Here is a 19,465-nt window from a genome sequence, read left to right on the forward strand (position 1 = left end):
CCTTTTGGAGTTGGCCTATGTGCTTCTTGTTGACATGTACAAGACGACAATGCCACAAGCATGCTTTATCCAAATCATTGGATGAATCAATGTGTAACACATTATTTCCTAGGTTATCTACAACATTCACAGTTTCATACACACCATTGCAAGGTAAAGCTTCAAAATACAAGACACCATTATAATAAGCATAAATACCACCATTATTATTATTAAAAGCAAAGGTAAAACCTTGTTTATACAAAAAGTGAAAGGAAATAATGTTTCTCGCCATATCGGCCGAGAGACAACAATTATTCAAATCTAAATTTAAACCATTACTATGCAATAAAGAATAAACTCCAATCTTGGTCACATGCAACACTTTGCTATTTCCCATGATTAAGTTTATCTTCCCGTGCTCCACATCCCTACTTCCTTTTAGTCCCTGCAAATCAGAATAAATGTGAATACCACAACCTGTATCAAGGACCCAAGAATTAGCATGTGATGTATCATTAGAATGAATAGTGTAAATACCTACAAATGAGGACTTGATTTTCCCATCCTTAATATCCTGCAAGTACTTTGGGCAGCTTCGCTTCCAGTGCCCATTAGAATGAATAGTGTAAATACCTGCAAATTAGGACTTGATTTTCCCATCCTTAATATCCTGCAAGTACTTTGGGCAGCTTCGCTTCCAGTGCCCCTTTTCATGGCAATGGAAGCACTCTTCTTCCTTTGGATTGGTAGAGGGCACAACAGAACCAACTTTGGTTCCGCTATAAAAAGATCAATCCCACGATTTTCCCTTGGAAGGAGCCTTCCTCTTTTTACCCTTACCATGTCCAATTGCCTGGACAGGAGCAGTAGCAGTAGGAGTAGGAGTAGTAGCAACAGATTTGCCTTTCATGTTGTTTTCAGCAGTTCTGAGGAGCCCCTGAAGCTTGCTAAGAGTTACCTCCTCCTTGTTCATATGATATGTCATACGAAACTGGTCATAACATGGAGGTAGGGAATGAAGAATAATATCAATAGCTAATTCTTCATCAAAGTTGACATTCAATTTTAGCAAGCGGTCCACATATCTTTGCATTTTCTGCAAGTGGCCCGTGATGGACTCTTTGTCCTTCATTCTAGTGGTGATCATGGAGGCTATGATCTCATACCTCTCTTGCCGAGCAGATTGATGGTATCTTTCCATTAAATCTTAGTGCATTTCATAGGGCCAGAAGTCCTCATAGGACTTTTGTATCTTAGCAGACATGGTAGCTATCATTATACACGACACTTTTGTCGCGTACCTCTCATGAACACGGTACTACTCAATTTGCTCGGGAGTAGCAGGTTGCTCATCAATTTCCTTCAGCTCCTTATCTAGGACATATTCTTTGTCCTCATATCGAAGGGCCATGCGAATGTTTCTGATCCAATCATTGAAGTTGGGTCCATTAAAGATGGTTCTCCCTACTAAGTTCATTAGGGAGAAAGAGCCTGAAGGGTTTAAGCCTGAAGCATTGTTTGGGATAGACATTTGTAAAAGAAAAGGAACAAAGTTTAGATTAGATGAGAATCCTTAATAAAGCACCCAAATGAAATATTAAGGCTAGGATCCAACACAATATTCTACAATTACGAAGAGGGATGCCGTAATCTAATTGTAAAATATTTGAAGGTAGGTAAATGACGATTTACCAATTTCCACCATGAAAAATGAAATTTATTATTAGGTTTTAGTTGGATTTGAAATTCCTAGATTCTTTTGAGATTCATTGAACTTTCAATGGCATGTTTAAATCTCGATTGTGCCCTCTTAAGTTTGTGACTGGGATGCCAAGGATCACAAACAAGGTGTGAAATATACTTGATACTCTTAACGTTAAAAATCACCTAACCAATGTACCGGTTAACCACACACGCTCCATTGATCTATGATTAACATTAAGCTACCCTTTTCCACTCTTTATTAATCCCAAATTAGTGTGTCGGTTAACCACACACGCTCCACTAACGACTTAATAAAGTGCAAAGTGTAATTTCATGGATTAGCACATATTCACATTTTTCCTAAAGTAACTAAGATTGGGAATTTAATAATAGGTTTAGTTACTTTATAATTTCATTATACTTTTAAAGAGAATTAATGTCCTGTCCTACCCGTTCGGCTAACGACCATCCACCAGTCAAGGAAGCGGTGGGTGAGAATGCACACCCATTAAACTGTCATTTTATAGGCAGTAACCTTATACCCCCCTTATAGATTGGCTTCGTGAATGAGGCCTACTAACGGTAAGACTAACTTTTCTTATATATATACATATATATATATATATATATATATATATATATATATATATATATATATATATATATATATATATATATATATAAGTATTAACATTTAATATTATAATAGTATAAGGGTAGAATGAAACATTTCCTTATAAAGGGTGTGGATACCTTCCCTGTCACAACGCGTTTTAACGCCGTGAGGGCAACGGATCCCATAAGAACTCTGCAGTTAAGCATGCTCGGGCGGGAGTAGTACCAAGATGTGTGACCCCCTGGGAAGTCCTCGTGCCGAGTGGCCCAAAGTGGACAATATTGTGATACGTGCCAGAGGAGGATGTTACAAATTGTATCAGAGCTAGGGCACGTGTCGATGTATTCGACGGGCACGTCGAACCCTATAATGGGGGGTGAAGGTGGGTTGCACCTGATCCCACATCGGCTTGGAAGGAGAACGAAACATTTCCTTATAAAGGGTGTGGATACCTTCCCTGTCACAACGCGTTTTAAAGCCGTGGGGGCAGCGAATCCCATAAGAACTCTGCAGTTAAGCGTGCTCGGGCAGGAGTAGTACCGGGATGGGTGACCCGTGGGAAGTCCTCATGCCGAGTGGGCCAAAGCGGATAATATTGTGATACGTGCCAGAGGGGGATGTTAATTAAATGTCTTATTAATGTGACTTTACAAATTCCAAAACTTGAGGGCAAGTTTTGAAACTTTTCAAGACCTTTCATATTCATAACCTATGAACCATTATGAGTTTTAATATTCATGAATGTGACTTTTTATATAACTTGAGGACAAGTTACAATAACACATTTCATGAACAATTAGATCAAATTTTTGGATCAAACACAATCATCACATAATTTTTCCTATTGATCTAAGCAAACTCATAACAAGACAATTCATATCAAATACTACATATAATTACTTTATTATCTAAACATTTGACAATTTCCTTTTAAATGGATGAAGACAATCATTACCAATTCGGAAAAAACAATTTTTATGATTACAAAACAGTTTTTGGTAATGACTTTATCCATTTCTGGCCAAGAACTCGAATTTTCTGCATACAGGAGCACCAACTCGTCGAGTACATGAACTGGACTCACCGAGTTGATGCCTTACTAGGTGGACTCGTCGATTATGTTCATGTACTCGGCGAGTTCATCTGTCAGAATGCAGAAAAGTCGATTTTCCAGCTTTGAAAACAAGTGTGCATCAAGTATAACAGAAAACAATCCTATGCTCTGATACCACTGTTGGGTTTTAAGCACTATAACACTCATATGGTGCACATGCAACCCTAAATGCTTTGGAACTATGTTTTCTCTAATTATACATGCAGTTTTCAAATTTCCAAAGCATATGACTTAACTAGCATACAATTCAAAGTAACAACTAGTTAGATAACTTACCTTTTGTGTAGTTCTTGACCTTGTAAGCTTGAGCACCTCAATTTTTGTGCCTCTAATGTGTCACAAACACCAATATGCAAAGGAGGCTTAAGAGAATAAGACTTGTAGCTTCAAAATCGGTTCAATGCTCTTGTGAATATGTGTTAGCCGATTTCACCACTAAGGGAACTCTTTCATAGTGTTTCTCAAAGCTAGGGTTTCATCCATGAAACCCTAATGCACCATGACCTTCCATATCCATTTAGGCTCCATGGGTTAAAGCTTCATGGACTATCCATGAACCACTTAGCCCACACTATAAGAATGGATGATTTACATAATCAACCCCTTAGATTTAATTAGTCACTTTTGATCACAAAATTAATTCCAAATTAATTCTTGACCAATACTAATTAAATAATATGATTTCTCAATTAATATATTATACTTATAATATATTAATAAATCACCAATAATCTTATTCTCAAAAGTTCATCCTATCAAATTGCACTGGTGAAGGCAACCCAAAAGGACCATGCTACAATCGGGTTAAGTACATACCAGATATAGTTATGGGGCTTAGACACCAAATCCAACAGGAACTACTAACATCTAACGGGCCGGCATTGTGGCCTTAGACCCATTCCTACATGAGAAAACTCACCTTGAATGCTAGTTGTGAAATCTCGTGTGAGGAATCTCTGACGGTTGCTCCAACCACTCCCCGACTATCAATTTCACAATAACACTTAATCAAAATTTGATAATCCTTCTTAGGGTAAAATGACCATTTTACCCCTGGTCAAATTCAACATCCTAGTCAAAGTCAAAGTCAAGGTTAACTCCCAGTCAACCCAACTCGTCGAGTTATCTCCCAACTCGGCGAGTTCCTGTACTACTCAGACTCGTGGTCAACCGAGTCAACTCATCGAGTCCCTTCACAGACTCGTCGAGTTCTACCTGGAATACAATCGGGACAACCCAGCTTCAACTCGTCGAGTCCCTTACTAGACTCGTCGAGTTCCACTATCTGTTTGGGCTATATTAATGGATTAAGCCCCTACACTTCAGATCCAAGCTTCATACCTCACAATAACCCTAAAAATGTCATTTTAAGGGTAAAGTTTCTGACTTTACCCCTTAATACCACTTCCTAAAGGGTTTAGCTCAAACCCTAATTCCTTGGGACCTAGAACTTGGTCCTTAACCCTTCCATACACCAAACTAAAGCTTACAACTTTAGATCTAAACCCCTAACACTTCTTGGACACGTAAAGTTTCCACCTTTTCCCCACATGCATGGCCTTTTGGGCTAAAAAGGCCAATATGATACTCTATGGCTTTCATGGGGGCTCCAATGGCATAAAGTTTGCACCTTTATGTCATAACAGCCCCTCTAGATTCTAGATTTGGAAGATTATCCACTAGGGTTGTCCCTTCTCCAAAGGTTATCATTCTTCGGCCAAAACCTTCATAAAAGGGGAAGGAAGAGATCTAATGAACTAGAGGTCAAGATAGAAACTTGATTACCATAAAATGTAGCCAAAGAAGTATAGTTTTTGGATCTATTCTCTTCTTCTTTAGCCTTCTTACTCCTTCTTCTTCTTCAAGCTTCAAGAACACAAAAGATTGCTTACAAATGGCTCACACACTCACAAGATGCTCTACGGTTTCGTGGATTAGGGTTTAGGACAAGGAGGCTGTAAATGAGGCTAAGGGGTGGGGGTTAAGGAGATTAAATAGGGTGCAAAACCCCGAAATTAGGGTTTCATTCTGGCCGATCTACTCGCCGAGTCTAGGGCTCTTGACTCGTCGAGTAGATATCTTAAACCCCGCGCATAATCTGCCTTCTACTGGACGAGCCAGGACACCAACTCGTCGAGTCCCTCACTTAAAATGAATAAATAAATAAGTTAAATGCATACCAGGAACCAGGCGTTACACAACAGAGCTTCGTATACCAACTCTACAGGTCACATGTACAACAAATATTGACCTTGTCTTAGTTTAAAGCTCAAAATACCCAAAATAGCCTTAGGTCAAACTCGGTCAAAATCCTTGTCAAGGTCAAAGGTCAAAATGTCAACCGAGTTAACTCATGGTGAGTACGCCCGGCGTACTTAGATATTATGCTCAGCGTAATGCATTTCACTCAGCTAGAAAGTGGGGGTCTCGACCAGGTACGACCAGTGTACCCTAAGGTACGCTCAACGTACGTACCTGCCACCTTTTCCTTCGCCTTTTCCTTCGAATTAGTGCTTAATTTATTAAGTCCTTTCGTCCAAGGCCCATATCTAGTCCCAAATAGTGTTCTATGTTATAAAGTTTCCAACTTTATGATCTTACATGACTATTAAGTGTCGAAATCTTAAAAGCCTAACTTCTTAACCCATTAAGACATCATAACCTTTGCATGGTAGGAAAAGAAGGGCCAACGTCCCATTTTTATCATTGTAGACACTCTAAAACGCCCAAAAGGACCACTCATTTGGTCTAGAGTAGCTTTTATCGAAGTGGACCAAAATTACGGGACTAATAAGCACAAAACTCCACATCTAACAAGATCTAAAGAAATAACCAACAAGTTTAGAGCTTTATACCTTCTAGAGGTTGCTCAAGGAGTGAAGAACTCAGATCTGCCAAGCTTGGAGTTCTTTCTTTGCTTTCCAATGGTTTTCTTCCTTCAAAAGTGGACATTAACACCAAAAATGAGCTCACTACCAATAGATATTAGGGTTTGAAAGGGACGAAGTGGGCAATGGAGGCTGATGAGAGGAAGAGGTCATGGGAGATAATGATGTTTAAATAGGGTACAAACCCTAAAAATTAGGGTTTGAACATTCACCTGGTATGCCCAGTGTATTCTTGGGTACGCCCAACGTACGCATGCATAACACGTTTCTCATTAAAGTGGCAAGGGACCATTTTACAAAAAAAAAATCATACTAAGGGATCAAAGATATAAATTAACTGGATAATGAATATTACATTGAAAATATCGCAAACTGCCTCCCACTTCAACCTCCTAACATGACAACTCGTTTTATTCGAGGATATAATGTATTTCGTTGTATTGTATAATTCCCACGAACAATGGGAAATATCTCCCATATAATATCTTGTAAACAATATACAATAAGTGTTATGTGCTAGCACTAAATAAATTTATCATATAAATAAAATTTTATAAATGTATTTTTTTAGTTAGTTCAATATACTTTCAACGGGATAACGAATCCCGATAATGTATATACAAACATCTTTGTTGGATTATCACACACATGATCCTCAATTTTATCAAACATAGCCAACAATTTTGGGTATGTAACAGACCATAAATAGCTCCCCCATGCAATCCTAAATTATATACAAAGCATTAGTTATTATTTTATTCACAAATTTAATTGACACATACATGTTCCATGCATCCAGGTTTTCCACCACCTATATCCATTCTTTTGTCACTTTATCGTTGCCCTCTTTTCGTAGAAAACCATGATTGAGAAAATATAACAAAACTATTCTCACACCATCCTCAACCGGTAACGCATAAAATCGGTGATTCATGATAAGGGCCACTAAATTACCTACAAGTAACGTAGTGTTTGTGCGATGTGAAAAGACTCGTGAGCAAAATGTGTCATCATCGTAACCATGTTTATACATAGGACCGAATTCGACTGTTGATCTCGGACACCGACCTATGTGAAATCCATACACCAAATAGAACTCCTCGGGACCAAAGGACAACCTACGTCGAGAAAACATAAAATGTAAATGCTCAGCCGCATCCGTTTCCTGAGTCAGCCGCAACTGATGAAGTAACAACCCATTAATAAGAAGCCCGTCACTCGCCTGAGGTGGTACGTCCAACCAGTGACGTAAGCTACTACTCGCAAATAACTCACGTACTTATCTATTTAAACGACTCAACACTTCATGTAATTTATGACTTTAAGATTTGACAGATATGCTAGCCAACATTCGTTTGTTTGCACACTAAAAATTAAATAAACACTAAATGTCAATGAAAATGTTATAATTAATTTTGCCCTTTTCTATACAAAAAATGTACCACATATAGCATTGTACTTTAAAATGGTGTTCGAAAAACATAGTTTATAACAAAGCGGAAAATACCAACGTACTATCTTATATTATCAAAACCTTATACTTTAAAATATATATCAAATACACATATACATATTTCTTCCAGTGTATAGTGCATTGCTATAATTGGCATGATTTTTGAACTTCAATTGTGTAACGAAATGAAAAGATAATATTACTATAAAAAAATTGTTTATAATCTAGGTGAAAAGGAAAACCACAATGCAAAAATAACAAAAAACAAACAAAAAAACAAAAAAATTAGCCAAAACTGTAGGTTTCATAAGCACCTACGGTTTACAAGTTGTCGATGCACAACTTGTGCATTATTGCTTGTACACCGTATGTTCTTATGAAACCTACGGTTTTCGCAAAAAAAATGTTATTTTTTTTTTAAAATCATCATATATGTATCATAATACATTTATATACAACGTACAAGCAAAATAAGTCGCAAAATTCGAAAAAAAGAAAAAAAATAGAAAACGTAAGTTTCTTACGAAACATACGATGTATGTGCATTGTCTACTTGTACACTGTAGGTTTTGTAAGAAGCCTACGATTTCATCTTTTTTCGGTTTTTTTGTAAAAAAAACTATTTATAAAACCTACTAATATTTAACAATCCGATAAAATCACAACAAAAATTGACACATATATAATAGGAGAAACCAAGGAAAGAATTGGAAAAATGACATAACGTGAAAAATAAACATTTATATATTATGGACCGATTGGCCCTGAAAGTGTAAACAGGCCACAAAAGAGTAGTCTAAACGAATAGTCAAATTTTTTTTCTTTCACCATCGTGAACTATGTTTGACCTATGGTTTTAGTAGCTAAGATGGGATAATTCCTATTTTTTAACTAAAAATAGATAGTAATTAATGTTTTTGATTACGTTAATAATTTTCTCAACTGATTTTTTGTTGTAAATAGAGTCAATTACACCAATGGTCCCTATGGTTTGGGGTAATTTACGTGTTTGGTCTCTAACGTATTTTTTTTAACTCGGAAGGTCGATACTATTTGTTTTTTACGCGCTTGGTCCCTACTGTTTTTTTGTTACACGTTTGGTCATTGTCTTACTTAAAAAGACTATTATTTAAATAAAGAAAAATGGTGTGATAGATAAGGTAATGTGATTGGGTGATGTTGAGAGAGTGTTTATTTAAATAAATTAAAAATCAAGGGAAAAATAATCTTTTTAGATAAGACAGGGATCAAGCGCGTAACAAAAACAAACAATAGGGACCTTTCGAATTAAAAAAATAAGTTAGGAACCAAACACGCAAATTACCCTACCATAGGGACCATTCGTGTAATTTACTCTTGTAAATAATTTGTATACGTGGTGGTAAAGACATGTATGTCCAACCATTAACAACACATATCTTGAAAAAAAATTGGAACCGAAATGTATGTCGTCTAGAATGTCAAATCATTTTAAATCACATCAAGTTAGATCCCATAGGATCCACCATGATTTTAATGTATTCCGGAACATGACGTTTAGACTTACCGGTCATTTGGATAATTATCCAAAAAGTCAATTCGTCAATCGGAATAATATTCCGATAACAAGCGATCATATTTGTAAATAGACAAAACTTCAAAAATGGTCCCTGTGGTTTCACAAAATCTGAAGTTTGGTCCCTATTTTACAAAAACATCACGGATCGTCCCTATGGTTTCAAAACTTTTAACATTTGGTCATTCCGGCTCACTCCGTTACCATTTAGCCGTTAAATAAGGGGCATTTTTGTCGTTAAAAAATAAATAAATAAATAAAATTTAATATGCAAGGGGTCCCACCCTCTCTCTCTCTCTCTCTCTCTCTTGTATAAAAAACACACACATCATAATTCTTCAAATTAAAAAAATTAATACAGAAGTATTAATCAACACACACTCACACATTCAATAAGATCAACACCAATCAACATGTTTTCATTAAGCAGATTAGGAGTAGAAACAAATGAATCAAAAATCAATCGATTATCATATCTTTTGGAAGGCTTGATCGTAGTTATTCGAGAAAGGGATGATCTCAGAAGGGTTTAACCCCACACCCACCAAATCTCTGACTCCTTCCTATCTTTTTCTCGATGCTTTTTTATCTTGTGGCTGGAGAAAGAAACAAAACCGAAAATTGGTCAAATACCCACCCTCACTACCATTTTCTCTTTGTTCCACTCGTATCTTTCTCGTCTTGCAGGTCCAAATCAAGGTAAATAGCCCTCTCCACCCCTACTCCCCTCTCTACCTCGGTAATCCCCATCTCCATCTTTGATTTGCCCCTATTATGAACAACCCTTTTCAAACCTCAAAAATATATGGAACCTGGATGGGGAGACAGACACGAGGTTGTAAGAAGAAACCTGAAAACGAGGCCAAAGCATCTTTATATTTAGAAATAAAAAATGAGCCTCATCGTTACTGATCGAGATCAGACTCGAAAGGGGGTGATGGACTTATGCAACATACGAGATTTCTATTTTGATCTTCAATGGTTGAGTTCCTTCGATGGCAGAAACGATCTTCAATAAATAAGAATTAGGGGCGATCTATCGGCTATCATCTTCAGATTCAGATGAGATCTATTGTTTTTATGCATCGCCTGAAGTTGTCGGAACCCTAGCCCTCATCCTCATCGTCACTGCTGACATCGCTTTCAACTAAAATCCCTAACACGTCCTGGCGCTTAATACCTACAACGATACAAGCTCCTAGAAGGTAAAGGCATGAAATTCGAGTTTGAGAATAGAGGAGTGAAGCATAAGATTGAGAATGAGGATGAACGATGGAATTAGTTGAAACTGATTGAACCAGTGGGGGGGAGAGAGAGAGAGAAAGAGAGAGAGAGAGAGAGGACCCCTTGAATATTAAATTTTATTTATTTATTTATTTATTTTTAAAAAAAGTAATACAAAACCTCATAAATGGTCCCTGGGTAGTGAAATGACAAAAATACCCCTTTCTTAACGGCTAAATGGTAACGGAGTGAGCCGGAAGGACCGAATGTTAAAAGTTTTGAAACCACAGAGACTATCCGTGAGGTTTTTGTAAATTAGGGACCAAATTTTAGATTTTTTGAAACCACAGGGACCATTTTGAAGTTTTGTGAACTTTTGTCTTGTAAATATTTGGGTAAATTACACCAATAGTCCCTCGTACACATGCCAAAAAGCATGTTCAGTCCCTATTTTAAAAAATTAACTTGGACTGTCCCTCGTTTGCTTAAAACTTGCACACTTCGTCCCTGATATGCTTTTTTCTTGTGAATGTAGTCTGTGCCTCATTTGAAATGACGATAATGCCCTTGGATATTTATTTTTTAATTATTCTAGTATTATATATTATTATTTATCAATTAACAAAGAAAATAAAAAAACAATTGTAATCTTTATCTCTCTCACTACAGTGGTAAATACCACTACCTCCGATCGATCGATCTCTCACTCTCTCTCCCCATTCTTCTTCGATACCCGCTCTCATCTTTTCCAACCCATCCACTACTGATCGGAGATAAAAGAGTAACCCAAAATACACACACACACACATATGTTCTGATACGATATCGAGATAGAGGCCAAGTGAGATGGAGATATAAAACGATACCGAGAGAGAAATGGGTTGAAAGAGACGGACTCGATGAAAGCAAAAAGGGAAACCATAGGAAATGTGTGAGATGGAGATGTAGCACGATAAGAGAGAGAAATACTTGATTTCGATTTTGATTTTGAGTTTCCTCCTTCTTCATCGTCATTAAATCCAAAAATAGAAAATGATGTAGGTTTTCATTTTGATTTTGAGGTTCGTTTCAAGTTTGGTTTGATTTTATTTCGATGGATTTGTCTTGGACTTGATTTCAATCGGTTACTTGTTTCGATTTTGAAGATGAAGATAGGTTGGGACTTTGAATGCAGTGATATGTCGTGAACTTGTGATTGTGATAGCTTTTAGGTGTCATTTGTGTTGATTAAATCTTATCAGTATTTCAAGGTTTCGAAGATTGAATTATTGTTTTGATGGTGATGGTTATGGTTCAGAGCAATAACTCTCGATTAGAGCAGTAGATGGATCGATTTGATTATTGGGTTTCACCACGAAGCAGATATATTAAAATTGGTAGTTTCGATGGTCGTTGGTGTTCTTAAGGCAGAGGGAGAGAACGAAGATAAGGATGGTGGTTTGGTTCTAATTTTGGTACACTGATTTGGGGTTTTGGATGGTTAACGTGAATGAGTGAGAAGAGGGAGACGAAGGTAGAAGAAAATTGGGGAAAGGGAAGGGGAAGGTGTTTGCGGTGATATGTTGTGGTGTCGGAGGTGGTGACGTTGATATGTGGTGGTGTCGGAGGAGTCGGCGATGATAGGTGGTGGTGGTGTCTTGTTGCAGAAATAGGGATTGAACGGGAGGGGGATATTTGTTTACCCTTGTTTTATTATATATATATATATATATATATATATATATATATATATATATATATATATATATATATATATATATATATATATTTCATTTAAACTGATAAAGAAATAAAAAGGAAAAAGGAAAATACTAAGGGCAAATTAGTCTTTTCATGTCAATAGGGATGATGTGTGTAAGTCTAAAACAAATAAGGGACCAGACGAGTTAATTTTTGAAAATAGGGACTGAATGTGCTTTTCGGCACTTGCACGAGGGACGATTGGTGTAATTTACCCTAAATATTTTGTTGTTGGTACTATCTCTTACTTTTTATAATTTGCTATTTGGATTAGATTTATATAATATTTTTTTACCATGATGCATAACTAGAATGGAATCAGTGCGCCGTTGGCGCTGTGTTGTTGGAATTAAACTGCATGACGAATAAACTTACAAGGAAAGTAAAAAGGCTCCTTTCACTTAATTTCTTGATGGGCTGGGAGACTGATAAACTTACAAGGTCTTGATGGTATATGGAAGGATTGATGGTATACGACCTCCAATTTAATTATTGCTCAAATCTCTGCATGCAAAAATCATTATAAAAATCACTTAAAATATAATAAACTCATTGTTTATATGAACAGAATACACAATGATAAGTAAAGGGACAGAGTCACATGTATCTGGTCAATCACTGTTGTGAGGCTGAAATCCTGCAAATTACAGAATTATACAATGGAGAGAGATAATAATCAAATCGAATATATAGGGTAGAAAATTGATATTTCCTAGTTAAGGAAATACAATATTTATTAAAAGAATTTTTTTATAAGTAATTTAACAATATAGCTAACTTTTACTACTTACTTTGACCACCCATTGACCCCATCGAGGCAAACCAAAATAATCAGACCATCAGATGCAAAGAGTATGCTATGCTATTGAGCTTTTACCATTTTATTGATTTAACCACTTAACTATTTCATGTAGTCATTAAACCATTATACTTTTATGACTTTTTACAAAAACCATTTAGTGCAAGAAATCAAAAAGCACAACCAACTTTCACCATAAATGCACAATGTACTTTTACCATTTTATCAATTTAGCCACTGAACTATTTTTTTTATATATAGATTTAGGCTTTTAACCAGTAAACTATTTTTACAAAAATCATAACACATAATAGGTCATTGGCTAAATCAATATATGGTAATGCTACATTGTGCTTTTATGTATTTTGCACTTTTCCCAAACCAAGTAACTTGGAAAATCTTTTCCAAATTTTTTTTTTAAAAGAACCCCAAAATGATTCATTTTCACATAAATAGGTACCTAATAAGAGAGATTAGATGTACAAAAGAATATATATATATATATATATATATATATATATATATATATATATATATATATATATATATATATATATATGTTTTCTTGCCTTGAGCAGCAGCTTTTGCAGCAATAGGTAACAACTGGTGTGTAAGTTGCTTCATTGCTTTACTTCCAGGGGCAACAGAAAGAGCAACCTCCTTCAAAAGGGGATAGACTGCTTCTAATCTCTCAGTTGCCTGTTACAAAATTATACCAAATCCATTTATGTTATTTTTAATTCTACTCATTTATGTAGTAATATAATCGAAAAATATAAAGATAAAAGGGTTATATTCAAGAAACATAAACATAGCTTATTTGATTTCTTTATTATAGCATCTCACTTTCTTTTCTTCTTACAACTTTGTATGGATTTTTCAAATTATATTCAAGAAACACTTTTCACTGTTATAATTGAATGTATTTTTCAAATTATAATGTGTTCACAAATCACAAGGAAACAATTGAAAGTGTAATGCTATACTTGGATAGATGTAAATCATGTAATAGAAAGAAGTCAAAGTACGATGCCTTAATAAGAAAAACAACTGAAAATACAATGTTGTAACAAAATGAAATGAAAGTAGGATTCTATAAAATGATTAAAAGTACCTTGACATGAGATGTAGGAGAAGGGAAGGTAGCTCCCATGAGAAGCTCAAGAGCTGAAGCTGGGACCACACGCTCCCCCTTTCTCAGAGCTCCATTAACTAAAATTGTACGAGCTTTTCGAGAAGATACAATCCTACAAATGAAATTATTGTTTCTACTTTGTATAAATGATGTTTATAAAATATTTGAGAGAATAAAAGCACACTTATATGGAAATACAATATTATGAATGTTTCTTACCTCTCAACCAACTGCAAAATAAGGTCTCTGGAATGAGGATTTCCACTTGATTTACTATTGACCATTGGCAAGAGCAAATGGGCCTACATGAAAAGCCCCACAACCAGGTCCCCTTGACAAGCGTATACAAAATCCAATCTTATTGAAGTTGATTGTTATCCTCCAGAAGATAGTAAATGTCTTGATTAGTTGATTAGTTACCTGTGTGATAGTCCACAATAGGACTGGAAGCTTATCTTCACCTTGATATTTAGAACCCTCTTGGATTATGGGAAGAAGGCTGATTAAAACATCAGGTTTTCGCCTTAGTGCCATTGCTAGAACCACAAATATGGCAACCTGTCATGATAATTGCAGAATGGTTGATCAATATGAAACATCAGTCAATGATTTAAGGAAAAGCTCAGTTGCTATGATATTAAGAAGCCGATTTAACTAAAGACTAGGGAAAAGATTTGATAAAAATAATGTTAAAAGAAAAGAAAGAACTAATACATAGTTTTCAAGTTCCTGAATCTTCTTTTGTAGCTCAGACCTCAATCTATGATTCTCTTCCACCTGTCAATAGAGAAATTATACAGAAAATCAATATTAGATGTATTATAATTAATTAATTAAATCACACACACCAAACTTCAAACGTACCCTTTCTCCCTTGACCAAAACTTATGGTGGTAGTCGCCGGCGGTAGGTCCTGAAGAAACAATGTTAAATGAGGTAGAAACCGGTAGTGAGTAACGCTAGTTCAATTTCTCCGAATATTTCTTTCTGGTGCATCAGAGGGTTTCTCTTGAAAAACCCTAAATCCCACCCTCTTTGGTGAGAGACGGAAAAAAACAAAAAAAAAACTGGTATATTTCTTGTGCGAAGTAAGGTTTATGGTCAGCAGCAGTGGATGGATGTAAGGGGTTCAAGAGTTGAACAGTAGTACGCATCGACCTCATATAACTGTTGGATTGAAGGGCCGGCTCCAAGCGTTAATCGAATGGAGACAACGAACACTGTGGTTGGTCCTAGGGTTCTTCAGCTAAAGAAGGAGGAGACCGACTGTGGATTGACGGTGAGATGAAGAAATGGAGGATTGGAACGATAAGCATAACCCGTAAATATGTTGTGCGAATAAGAAAGATCTAGAGACCAGTTAGAACGACTATCTGAGTGGAGGCAGAGAGATGAGGCGGTGGGATCCAAAAAGCGGAAGGCGAAGGAAGAGTGAAGAAGAAAGAAGTGAGAATAAAAGCCGGTGGAGTCAAAGGCGGTGGAGAAGAATTGATAAAGAGGGTGGAAGAGTTGGGGTTTTTTTTGTAAGAAGGAAAACTTCAGTGGCAGAAGAAGAAAGAGAAAGAAGTATACTGTTCCCCAACTTTTTAAGCTTTTATGTTATATATAATAACAACAAATTGTTCATGATTAAATATTTATGACAAAAATATTGTTTTGTTATTAATTATTAATATAAAGAGCCATTAGTATTTAGTAGAAGTGAAGAACCATATATTTGATTTACGACTTGCTCTTCGATCATTGTATTATAGTATAATTATATATGTTAATAATTACATATTAGTATATCATTTGATATTCATGTATTTTCTAATACGATCCATCGCAATCAAATAAAATTTACATTGCTTATTATGTCTCAAAATCCCCTATAAATTAAATTAAATTATCAACACAAACTTCTTAATTGAAAAGTGATTTGTACACAACAGTTTTTATCTGCACATATTATAAATACATAATTGAAGATGTTAATTATTTATCCGGGGTGACAAGCGACAACAACCACCAAAATTCCATTCAATTATGACAAGAAAGTGAACGTTTGATTCATGAAACATTTGTGGACACAAACTTTTATTTTACTTCATAATACATAATTAATTAATGCATATAGATATTTAAAAAAACAAACATTAGGTATTCAGTTTTCAAAACGATTCGAACTACAGTGCATAGGCCTTGATATCAGAATCTTGTTCTAATTCTTTCATCCTTTTTTCATCTAAATGAACCCATGCTTCGACACCATCACCCTTGTGATCATCCAGCATGATCACCAAGTTCTGGACTGGCAAGCTACCGGTGCTTGACCAAATCGGCTTACCATAACCAAAATCAGCTTCATAGAATGAAAACTTACACCAACAAGTGAACAAGTAGAAGTTCACTTCACTGTCATCTATGTTTTTATTTGACTCCAAATAGGGATTGATTATGACGTCATATCCTTCTTCACCATTTGTGAGTATTTTACCACAATCTTTAGCTGTTTTCTTAACCGAGTTACACAAAATCTTGAAGAAATCTTGAAACTCGATTTTGTCACCTTCACCAGGCCCGAGTTTGGAAGCTGCCAGTCCCCAATAATTCCCAAATGAGTTTGTAGGTAACTGTGGGTCTATTTTATCCCTCAGTCCAACTGGTTGGATGAGAAAAGATGCCTTAGATTGGCCGTTATTTGCTTCATCCATACGTACTAAGGCCTTCCATAATAACGCAACAACAAGTTGGACCTTTGATGGTTTACGAGACCCATTTCTATCGAATCCGATCTTTTCTCTCATGTCTTGTATCGCCTCTCCTTTAAAATGAAACCTTCGCACCTTATTCTTCACACCAACGCTTGACCTAGGCACTCTCAGGTCAAGTTCTGGTAAACCTCGTTTTGGGAAGTAAAGAGTCGAGTTGAATATGGGGGTGTATTTTCCAGATTCATAATCGCCTTTGCTTCTAGTAGCCCAGTTGTTAATGAAGTTGCACATAGTTCCCATATCTGAGAGCCTATGTGGAAAGCACATACCGATAACCAAACCACCACACTCGAAGGTGGTGACTTTGACAGATAGCATGGGATCATCAACTTCATCAGCCTCTCCAATCTCACATGGGAGGAAATTATTTACTATATTTGATTTTAATCCCCTTTCGGGTTCTAAAATCTCTGAGAGTCTGAGATTCGCTTTGCCTTGGACATAACGAATACCTTGATCGTTACAATCAATTAAGGAAAGCTTACGAATATATCTCCCCGCCAAGGGATAAAAATCACTTAAGGTTTTTGATATGGAATCCTTCAAGTGGTCACCGATGTTTTCAAACTGATTGTTCACTCCCTTAGCTGGCGGAGGGTAGTACAGAATGAGAGGGACGTTTATTGTCGGGGCTAGTTCATCAGTGAAAGAAATATTGTGGAAACGATGGATTTTAGTAGTTGGTGTGGAGGGTTTCACGAGCTTCGATGAGTAGGTTATGACCTCCATTTCTGAAGTATAAGTTTTCGATCACCATAGTCCACCTTTATAGAGAAGTTGGTTTTTAATGTGACGTAAAATTAATTCATAATATATGATGTCTCTCTCTCTCTCTCTCTCTCTCTCTCTCTCTCTCTCTCTCTCTCTCTCTCTCTCTCTCTCTCTCTCTCTCTCTCTCTCTCTCTCTCTCTCTCTCTCTCTCTCTCTCTCTCTCTCTCTCTCTCTCTCTCTCTCTCTCTCTCTCTCTATATATATATATATATATATATATATATATATATATATATATATATATACATACTTGGTTAAAACCCGTGGAACTCACATGTGTTAATTTTAAATAGAATTAAAAAATTGATTATGTAATAAAATAATATTTCATTAATCGGATCTTACCACCTCTATAATCTTGTATTCTATAACTTTTCTATTTCGTATAGAAAACATATACAGGAAACTGATACATAAACATATTTTCATTTCTTCTTACCATAAAAACAACTTTCATGAAACAAACAAAATGTTTAAATGAACAAATAGGACATGAAATAAAGAAAATGGGAATTCCAAATGAACAAATACAATCAAACACATTCAAAGAAAACATTAAGTCAACAATTGAAAAAAATAAAACTAAAAAATGCTCCCAATTTACACAAGAACAGGTCACACTGAAATCTGAATGGGTGTTGTATGTATGCAAAGACAGTTTCCCATGGCTTGAGCACACCACCAACAACTATTGTAACAACAATGAGTAAAATCAAAATAGCAAGGATTCAAATCGATAAAAAAATTCCAGTCAGTTCTTTTTTATTAACAAAATACCGAAAAAACCCTTAGATCTTTTGGTATAATAAAGGTTGCAAATCCCCTGAATCCAATTGCAATTGATTCGATAACCACATAGGCATTGAAACTTCATTTGCTATCACAGAAAAAAAAAAGCACATTGTTGTAATAATCCAGAAAAAGGACCAAAATACCCTCGGAACTTATTATTACACCAGACAGTCCAGACTCAAAAGACTTCAAATCAAATCCGAAGCCCCACCTGTCTAGCATAAAATCGAATATCAAGACTAACCAGAGAACTATCGCATATGCCAAAATTCAAAAAAAGACTGAAAATGCCCTTCTTCTAAATTATTACACCAAGACTTAAAATTCATTTCTAAACATCTCCTCTTATCTTTCTTTATCCAGTGAAAATACCCCAGAACCATAAAATCAACTTTAACACTATCGAAATTTATATCCACCAAAAAAGACCAAATCGCCCTTTATTTGAAATTTAGAAGCTAATGATCTTCCTTCTGAATTTAATAACACATTTATACTGGTCCTTCGAAATAATGCAAGAAACATAATCCATAGGATTCTTCAATCTGATATATCTCAACAGATTATTGAACCAATAGCACCAGAGCGTCCAAAAACCACTTATCCTCCTTCTGATAACCTTAGAACCACATAAACATCCCTTTAAGAAAATTCGAATTTTGCTAGTGTCATTAACATCACCCTGGTTCAAATTCAACTCAACATGTTAGAATCTATTTCTTTTGTACTTAATGACCTTAATGGAATGTAAAGGTAAAATGGTCATTTAGTTTCAGTCAGCCACATTTACCATAGATGACTTAACAGACAGAAAGAAAAAGCAACCCCTATATATGCTTATTATTTATACAATTAATAAATGAAATCAATATAAATTTGTGTGATTAGGTGTAGAAAGAAAGTTACCAAAGCACAAATAGATGAAAAGATAAGGAT

General features: G+C 35.7%; 1 protein-coding gene across 1 annotated transcript; it reads right to left on the minus strand.

Moving 5' to 3' along the window:
* Positions 1-16,213: 16,213 nt before the first annotated feature.
* LOC145135641 (pelargonidin 3-O-(6-caffeoylglucoside) 5-O-(6-O-malonylglucoside) 4'''-malonyltransferase-like) lies at positions 16,214-17,730 on the minus strand. Its single transcript, XM_079069894.1, has one exon. The coding sequence runs from the start codon at positions 17,693-17,695 to the stop codon at positions 16,379-16,381; it is 1,317 nt and encodes a 438-aa protein (XP_078926020.1). The 5' UTR covers positions 17,696-17,730; the 3' UTR covers positions 16,214-16,378.
* Between the last annotated feature and the right edge of the window lie 1,735 nt (positions 17,731-19,465).

The sequence above is a fragment of the Lactuca virosa genome, chromosome 9 (genome assembly GCF_052849685.1).
Source record: "Lactuca virosa cultivar CGN04683 chromosome 9, Lactuca_virosa_CGN04683_v6, whole genome shotgun sequence".
Classification (NCBI taxonomy): Eukaryota; Viridiplantae; Streptophyta; class Magnoliopsida; order Asterales; family Asteraceae; genus Lactuca; species Lactuca virosa.

Bases quoted from the DNA above. Each gene is read 5' to 3' on its own strand.
- LOC145135641 (XM_079069894.1), bottom strand. From the start codon at position 17,695: ATGGAGGTCATAACCTACTCATCGAAGCTCGTGAAACCCTCCACACCA.